The sequence below is a fragment of the Asterias amurensis genome, chromosome 13 (assembly GCF_032118995.1).
Source record: "Asterias amurensis chromosome 13, ASM3211899v1".
NCBI classification, from domain to species: Eukaryota; Metazoa; Echinodermata; class Asteroidea; order Forcipulatida; family Asteriidae; genus Asterias; species Asterias amurensis.
The window spans coordinates 7,739,990-7,748,807 of record NC_092660.1 but is presented as its reverse complement, the minus strand read 5'-3'; the positions used below and the strand labels follow the sequence as shown (position 1 = coordinate 7,748,807).

The 8,818-nt window shown below is 43.6% G+C and overlaps 2 protein-coding genes and 1 pseudogene across 2 annotated transcripts; all 3 read right to left on the bottom strand.

Annotated features, from left to right (window-relative positions):
• Positions 1–24: 24 nt before the first annotated feature.
• LOC139946242 (uncharacterized) lies at positions 25–4,148 on the bottom strand. Its single transcript, XM_071943863.1, has 4 exons — positions 4,075–4,148; positions 1,872–2,191; positions 759–1,820; positions 25–692 (listed from the first exon to the last, which is right to left on the bottom strand). Exons 1-4 carry the CDS (start codon positions 4,146–4,148, stop codon positions 25–27), a joined length of 2,124 nt encoding a protein of 707 aa, XP_071799964.1.
• LOC139946481 (uncharacterized) lies at positions 3,113–6,828 on the bottom strand. Its single transcript, XM_071944148.1, has 2 exons — positions 6,743–6,828; positions 3,113–6,068 (listed from the first exon to the last, which is right to left on the bottom strand). The coding sequence occupies exon 2, from the start codon at positions 5,452–5,454 to the stop codon at positions 4,321–4,323; it is 1,134 nt and encodes a 377-aa protein (XP_071800249.1). The 5' UTR covers positions 5,455–6,068; positions 6,743–6,828; the 3' UTR covers positions 3,113–4,320.
• The window catches only part of LOC139946239 (monocarboxylate transporter 12-like), a 34,717-nt pseudogene continuing 31,701 nt past the window's right edge, over positions 5,803–8,818 (bottom strand).

Here is an 8,818-nt window from a genome sequence, read left to right as displayed (position 1 = left end):
TGGGTTGCGTCGACTATAGGGGGATCAGACACAACATTGACTCCGAGTGCTAGCGGTGTTCTCTGGTGTCTTAGGCCAAGATGCAGGTGGCAGCTTCAAGTATCCTGGTCCCTCGATGACTTGCCTCATCTCAGCTGCAGTTCCACCTCTCGAGACCAGGTCAATAACGTTCAGGTCCGATGGCACATAGGCAATATCCTTGACGGGGTCAAACTCTGAAGTGATCTCACCAACACGATATGCGACATAGGAGCGGAAAGACTTAGATTGTCCTCTGAGCCAACTCAAGGCGGTCATGCTGTCCGTCCATATCTTGGAGTATGCTATCTTGAGCCGCAGAGCATTTCTAACGGTTAGCATCAGCCTTGATACCAATAGGATTGCTTGAAGTTCTTTTCTGGGTATGCTCGACTGCTTCAGTGGTGTAAGTCTAGCTCGTGCGCACACAAACGACAGCTGTGCCTCAGTTTCGTTTGGGTGAGACCACCTCAGCCACACTCCTATACCCATAGCATCTTCAGAGGCATCGCTTACACCATGTAGAGAAACTTCAGGCAAAGGTCTTGTTCCTCTGTAGGACTCCGGAATAAGACATCTTGGAATTGAAATGCTGATCGTCTCTTCAAGGTCCCTGTTGATCTCTTCTAGTATGGCATAGAGCTCGCCCTTTTTGTTGAGGGGGGTGTCCCAATCTAGGTTTAGTTGCCATAATTTTTGCAAAAGGATCTAGGGTCGAACGAGAATACCCGACAACATACCAAAAACGTCATAGTATGTGGCTGTTTGGCCAAGGATGTTGCGTTTGGTAGGTGTATTCTGCAGTGGCTTTACTTCCTTGACCCTCAAAGTGTCCTTCTTAAGATACCACTTAGTCCCCAAAGCGACTGCTAGCTTGTTATCCTCTGTACTGTCGCACACTTCCTCTTCGTTAGATTGCCATTTTCTGATGGCGAAATTGCCCTTTTGTAGTGTCTTCGTCAGTTTGGACTTTAGATTGAGAGCTTCTTTCGTGTCGACAACGGATTCATTGAGGTCGTCCATGTAAAACTTGTCCACGACCAATTTCTTCATGTGGTCATCACTGGGTGCATGAACAGCTACAACGTGTATAATAAGGGTGACAATAGCGGCAGTTGGAGATGGCTTGTCCCCAAAGGTGACTGTTGTCAATTCGTATACTTGGATTGGATGATTAGAATTCTCTCGAAAGACAAATCGGTGGAAGCGGGCGTCGTCAGGTTTGATTTTGATGGCTTGAAACATCTTGCTGATATCTGCAATTATGCCCACTTCGTTTTCTCGGAATCGGAGTGCAACCTCAAACAGATCAGAGTTGATATTCTCACCCTTGATGAGGTAGTCATTCAATGAGCAACCCTGGTACCTTGCCTTCGCATCGTATACTACTCTGACAGGAGTTGTCTTTGAGTCATTGGTGACAGCAAAATGAGGTAGGAACCACATCTTCATCCCAGCATCTCTGTCTCGTTGCAACTCTTCCTTTGAGAATTTTCTAGAAACTCCTCTCTGAAGTTGCTCCGTCATTTGCTTGCAGTAGGTTTCCCATTCCTTGGGCCTATTCCTAAACTGATTCTCTAGGCTCTTCTGCCTTTTTACTGCAAAAACATAGTTGTCCGGAAGATCTTTGGGCGACTTCTTCCACGGAAGTTGAATCTCATACGAACCATCTGGGAGTTGGGTCACACTCTGTTCCATGGCTTTGGTTGCGCATTCGTTGAGGAGGTCGGTAGAGCATTTACACCTTCTTGGCTCAAGGCCAACACTCTCCAGGCCGATGAACTCTTCTATTGGTCCGATAGCTGACACATTGACATAGTTCAACAAAGAGGTTGAGCTAGCAGATCATCCACCTTGAATGAACCAGCCAAAAGGGGATCTGACAGCTACAGGTTCATTGGACTTTCCACCAAGGATGTAGTCTTCCCAGATCATCAGGTGTGTGTTGTCAACACCAAGTAGTACATCGATGGTCTCTGATGGGGCAATGGGAATGTCAACTTCAGAGAGATGGTTGTACTGATGGAGATGTTCCGGTAGTATTATCGGAGTGTCACCGCAGGGTTGATCAATTTCAGTGACGGCCAATGGGCATGACCAGGTTCCTCCAACGTCTTCGATGTGACACTCCAACAGTCTTAATTTTCTGGTGATTTTTCCGCCACCAACGAGACTTAGATCATGATTTTGGTAGACATCCTGATCTGTTCTGGGAAAGATTCCTTCTCTTAAAGGGACACACCGGCTCACCGTGTACGCAGTTTAGGGCTGTAGAATCATAAATAATGTTTTTATAGATGGTTGCTGTAAAAAAAAATCATCAAAATGTCACGTAATTAGCGAAAAATGATTAAAAAAACCCAAAGCGGTAAAAGGCCAGCAGGTAAATGTGAGGGATTCAAAAGGGTCCTTGTGAGAATGTATTTAAAAATGTAAGCGTAGCTGCAAATTTTGAAACGTAAGCCTAGCTTGACTCGGGATTGAAAGCGTAATTTTTTATTTTAGCGTAACAAACCTAAATGATGTAAATGGATTGTATGGATATGGAGTAGCTGCGTAGCTTGGAACGTAACCATATCTTTTGGAACGTAAGCATATCTTGGAATGTAAGCATAGTTGGGTATCTTGGAACGTAAACGTAGCTGCGTATGGATCGTAAGCATAGCTGAGAAGCTGTGTAGCTTAGAACGTAATCTTATTTTTTGGAACACAAGCATATCTTGGAACGTAAGCGTAGCTGAGTATCTTGGAACGTAAACGTAGTTCCGTATGGAACATAAGCGTAACTTGACTCAGGATTGAAAGCGTACCTTTTGTATATATCGTAACTTGAGAAGGAACGTAAGCAAAACTTGGAATGTAAACGTAGCTTGGAACGTCATATTTTGGAAGGTATAAATGTAGCTGGATATCTTGGAACGTAAACGTAGCTGCATAGTGAACGTAAGCGTATAGCTTGACTCGGGCTTGAAAGACGTACCTTTTTATATTATAGCGTAACTTGAATGTAAGCGTAGCTGAGTAGCTTGAAACGTAACCAAATAATACTTCAACAATCTCAAAAATAACACTTCATTCACAGAATTAAAAAATATTTTTTTGACAAAATTATGCTTTGAGGGAATTTTTTTTAATTTTTTTCAACCTTTTATACAAATATATTTTTCACCTGTTCTTTTTTCTATCGGGGGCTCCGGTTTTTTTAATCCTTTTTTTCTTCTTCATAAAACATTTTTTAAGCTACTCACACAATAACACTGTCAATATAACAAAATGCGGTATTCCTACATTTTGACATCGTCGATCTTTTTTTATTGTTTCCTGAAAACTCCTAGCAAAAAGAACGTAGGAGCCATGAAACAAAACAGAGTAAAATATTGGAACGTTGCGATCATAAGAAATAACGGATTTGACACGAGGTGTACCGACTAACAAACCCACGATGACAAACATGTATCTGATGTCTGGCTCCCAACCCCTCCCAAGCTCACGGCGAGACCCGCAAGCTAGGAGTTCATAGCGCCCGGGATTACACCTCCAGCCCCCCACGAGACACTGCATGTGCGGTACGTGATATGCCCCCAGGCTTACGTTCCGGTTGCCCCACGCTGTGGGGCAATATATAACAAGCTTCCGTTACACTGACTCTTTGAATGCGAATCTTACGTTAGATTTTTCACCATTATTTACATTTTGTAGTGATAATTTGAATACATGATCTTTTTCGTCAATTACTCGTCAATAATTTTGTAAAAAAAAAGATTTAAATTTGGTTTGGTAAGTTACTTTTAGACGGCTGGAAGTAAAACTAGCCCGGAAGGTCACGTGATTGTTTGTACCACTTTTTGGTTAGAACACTCACGCGACCTTCGTTTTTGTTTTAAAATGCTCAAAAACGGCCAAATTTGATGATTTTTTTTACGGACTGTTCTTCTTCATTCCTGGAAACCCGTTGAATACATTTCTTAGTCTATTTTGTAGCCCAAATAGCCCAATTCGGCCGGTGTGTCCCTTTAAGAGTGTGGCTTGGCTACCACCATCCAGTAGAATGCGTACTTTTTGACGGATATTGCCGCATCGGAGATACCCAATGACCGTGGGTAGAGTGCCCTGTAGTTTGCTTCTTTCATTAGCGGTAACGGTTGTCACGTTGACAGAGCTACTGTTTGTTCAAGAGGGCTCTACGTTGCTCCTTGATTGATTTGGCGTACCATTACTCTTCTTTCCATACATGGCAGGGCAGATAGCTGTAAAATGAAGATCACTACCACACGTCTCGAACCTACATGGAGCTACAAACTGTCAGGAGTTGTGCCCACAACGAAAGCAGATATTGTTTTTTCTCATTATTTCGTACTTCTCTTTCTGTGGTAGGCTCTTAAACTTGTTGCAGGTTTTCAGGAAATGCGTGCATGTATCAGGGTGTAGGGCACACTTAACAAACCCTGGCCGTCTATCCTTGCCGGGCTGGTACTGCTGGGACTCATTTACTGTGGCACTATTTGAAGACTTGGACATTCTGTATTGTTGTGGTGGAGGGGTCGATGGACTATCCACACCGGCCGGCTTCGCCTTCTCCAGTAATAGTAGCTGTCTATACAACCACTTGACAAGTCCGGTGAGGGAATCCTCAGTGTGGTCATCTCGCACGCTCTTATAGTAGGCGATACGATGCTCCTCTGGTAGCTTCTGTTTAATTTGGCTCAGCATAATTTTACTATTCAGCTCACCGGAGAGGCCGACAGTCTCTGCTCGGGTCTCAAATGTTCGGAGTGTCTGGACAAAGGAATTCATGGCAGAAAGGTTTGTTCTGCCCTTGCTTTCATATGGCTTTAGGTTGTCAAGGTCCTTCAGTAGGCTGTCTACAACTTTGTCTTGATCGCCGTAGCACTCGTCCAGTACTTGCCAGGCTCGCTCTGTATTGATGCAACCTCTTATCTTGTCGCGTTCTCTGGCATTGGACATTGACTCTGTTAGCTGGTAGAAACATTCTATCTCTGTTAGGCCTGTAGAACAGTGGATGAACAAATCCCTGAACCGCTTGTAGTCTTTTAAGTCGCCACTGAATACTGGAAATTTCATTCTTGCCATCTTTGGAGTGGATAAAGTAAAGTGGCTGCACACAGGAGATTGTGTTAACTTGGCCGGACTGGATACTGAAGCTAGAGTTCCTGTGCTCACAGGCTGGGTAGGAACTGTTGATGTCGTACAATACGCCAGTGATGCCGGACTGGACACCCATGGCAGAGTTCCTGTGCTCACAGGCTGGAAAGGAACTGTTGATGTCGTACAAGATGCTAGTGATGCCGGACTGGACACCCATGGCAGAGTTCCTGTGCTCACAGGCTGGAAAGGAACTGTTGACATCAAAGGTGACTGTACCAGTAGCGCTGGACTGGATGGTACCAATGGGGGAGTTCCTGTGCTCACAGGCATGATAGGAACTGTTGAAGTCGTAAAAAACAGTGCAGCTGGAGTAGATATCGAAGTCAGAGTTCCTGTGTTTTCAGGCTGAATAGGAACGGTTGATGTCAGGCTTGATTGGGGAGTTGTAGCTGGAGAGAGGGAAGACGGTTGGTTGGCCAGGGGGGGGGGGTTGCGACAGCTGTTCGATGACCCGTCTTGAACGTAACAAAACCTGGACGAACTCAGTTTCACACTCTGCCATCCAATCTTCCCCCACCTCAAAGTCGTCTTGATCTTCTATGGCATCCATTAGCTCGGAGTGTTTCTCTTCAATATTTCCGAACTGTTGTTCTGCTTTGGTGATGTATCGACCCTCTGTTACATTTCTGTATCACCAGAATCATCTTCAGCCAGACGGTCCATCATCGTTAGTGTTCTCGTTAACTGGCCTTTGGTGTTCCGTCTTGATAACTTCAGCTTGTTGATGTCAGTCATGATGTAAGATGAAGTTGTACAAGGTAGTACACTAGAGTTGTTGAAGATGTGACGAGCTCATAAAGTTTAAACACGTTATTGCAATAAAATTGACGAAGAAAGCTGCTTGTGTATCAATTATGTGTATTATTCAACAACTGTGTGTGATCCTGAAACAAGAAGAAAAAATAAAGAAACCTTGTAAGTACAGGTACACACTAAAATGCAAAACTGAGACAAATCTCCTTAATCTAGCTCTTCTGAACTTGTGCAAACTCTAGAAAACTCTGACTACACTAATGTCTCGCAAGAAATCACCCAAGAAGGCAAAAACACAGCCTAACTACACTGGCCTAGCTACAACCTAGAAACGACTGCAGCGAGACTAACTCTGGGCGGCGACTCACCAATCTACACTGACAAATATCAGTCCGCGTCACTGAATGGCCGTAGCACCGCTACACTAACTTGCAACCAATCGCAACAAAAAGTAGTGCGTTGTAACGCTCGCCACGTATATCAAAATACACCAAAATGAATCAACTAAGATGGACTTTAGTAAACACCTGAACTTATCGCAGATAAATCCTAAACTCCTAGTTATTTAAACCACCAGCAATTATGAGAATTAAAGAGGGGCAATTCCTACGCAATATCAGAGCAACCCTAAAACATGGCGCAGGCTACACGCTGTGAATGCATACAACTAGGCAGAACTGTACGGGGAATTTCCAACAAACGATCTAACCTACACTAAAGAGCTTAACAAGGAGAAATGCAACCCACAGACCGAACCTGCCTTAACCTGAAATAATCCTACGATAGATAAGTAAGAACTACATACCTTATAACGGCATAAACTTGAAAAAATAAGGGAATCTGGAGAGTAAACTTTAACGTTGAAAACTTTACGAACTCGTGTGTAGAAGTGGCTAGTCTAGAACTCAAGGCGCACAACCGCAAACTTCACAGCTCTTAGGAAACTATAGTAAACATGTCATGTCATGACAAAGTTTAGTACCAATGGTAACAAAGTAATCATTGAATGCACCGCATTGTCACCTTCAATAGTCACACCATCATCATCGACAATGGAGGAAGGGCTTGGTTTGAATTTTCGCTTATTTAAAACAGAATTTATCACATTCCAGGTGCCTTTGATATTACCCTTGTTGATTTCGAATCGAGAGATAAAATACCGTTTTTAGATATTCTAATTAAAGAATTTAATTCATTCTTATACAGAGTATAAGTCCCTTTGTTTTGCTTGGTTGGATTTTTATAGCCTTGCTCAAGGCAGTCGCATTATTCGCTCCGAAAAGACTCCGCTGTAAACCCACCCGTATACCCTGTGCGTGGTGCGTGCGATCACACCGCATGACCCACCCGTATACACACTGTCACATCGTACGACTACTGTGCACACAAGCCATCCGCACTCGTACCACTAACCGTATGCGGAGGCCGTCAGGCCGACAGCCTTGTCGGGTCTGTACTTTCCGGGTTTAATGTGTTGTATTGAAAAATTTCCACTTGTGGAAAAAATTGGGGGGCCCTCGGATATTCTAGTATGCAGCCATGAATATGTATATCTTTCGTCAGACCTATCAGACAACACAGGATGTGAGGCAAATGAATTATTCATTTTGACGTCCAATCACGCACGCCTATCATGCTCGCTGAGCGTCCGTAGTGGTGGTGTGTGATGTACACATGTCTCGTCTTTCGCGGACATTATGGTAATGAGCTGACCGTGGGAACTCTTCGCTTATTATGAGGTCAGTGGCTTCAACACAGACCCAAAAAGGCTGTCGGCCTGACGGCCTCCGCATGCGGATAGCGTACGGGGGCATCGTGTCGTGCGATGTTACGCACAGTGAATACGGGTGGGTTTTTATACATCGCGGCGGTCTTTTTTCGGAGTGAATAATTCGACTGCCTTGAGCAAGGCTAGGATTTTTAAGGAACTTTTTATATTATTGTATTCTAGTGTAACAACATCTTTCTACCCATTTGCATTTTACAACAAACGTTTACAAACGCTTTTCAAAGACCAACTCGACCGATCCAAGGCAACGTGTTCCTTTAACGTAACTGCGTAAAGTCCACTTGCGCAACGTTTATGGCGCAAGTTGCTCCATAAACATTGCGCAAGCGGATTTACACAGTTGCGTAAAGTTTCGTGACGACGGCTGCTGGCCCAGTAAACTCTTAACTTACCAATGATATAACTAATACTGTTTGACAAGCCGATTACGGTCCCCAGTTCAGCTGCACTGCACTCTAGAGAATCCATCATGGGGTTGAACAAAACACCGAACGATTTAAGAGATCCCATCTCCAAAAAAATGATCATGATTGTGGTAAAAGTAAGGAGACAGCTTGAAGTCGCCATTTTGAATGAAGGTTTTGCCCCATAAAAAAAAATTAAGCAAGGCTTGATTTTCTTTATGGGCAACTGATCATGGGGTTTGTGTTTAGGCTACCTTTGTGCAACTCAAGAATGCAATAAGGAGTTGGTGTCCGCAGGTTAACAATTAGAGGCTTTTCTTTTGTGAACATGTTGCGTATAACAGCTTCACAAAACCTTTTCAATGGGCAGCCTGGGAAAAAGCCTTTCTCAGAACGGAAAAGCACATTTGCTTTCTGGACCGCTCTGCTGGAAGACCTCAACACCAGTCTTCAATAAAAATTAAAAATCCTGTTTTATTTTCCGCCACTCCATCCCCTCCTTACTGCCATTCCAAAAACCTATTTTGCAATGTTTTCAGCTATATTTACGGTTAAGGAGTCCTTTTTTAGAGGATGCAAAACAAGGCAATTTGAGCTCTTCAATATTTTTTAATACATTTATTATATACATGTTATAAGGTCTTACACGAAAGGGCGACTAGGGCGAGTTGCCCCTCAATAACCCGAT

What these genes read in the sequence shown, in the direction of transcription:
- LOC139946242 (XM_071943863.1), bottom strand. Translation starts at nt 4,148, where the DNA reads ATGAAAGAAGCAAACTACAGGGCACTCTACCCACGGTCATTGGGTATC. An exon ending in GCGGCAATATCCGTCAAAAA is followed by an intron (nt 2,192 to 4,074) that starts GTACGCATTCTA and finishes TCATGATCTAAG; the next exon opens with TCTCGTTGGTGGCGGAAAAA. An exon ending in TTTTGGCTGGTTCATTCAAG is followed by an intron (nt 1,821 to 1,871) that starts GTGGATGATCTG and finishes TCAATGTGTCAG; the next exon opens with CTATCGGACCAATAGAAGAG.
- LOC139946481 (XM_071944148.1), bottom strand. Translation starts at nt 5,454, where the DNA reads ATGCCTGTGAGCACAGGAACTCCCCCATTGGTACCATCCAGTCCAGCG.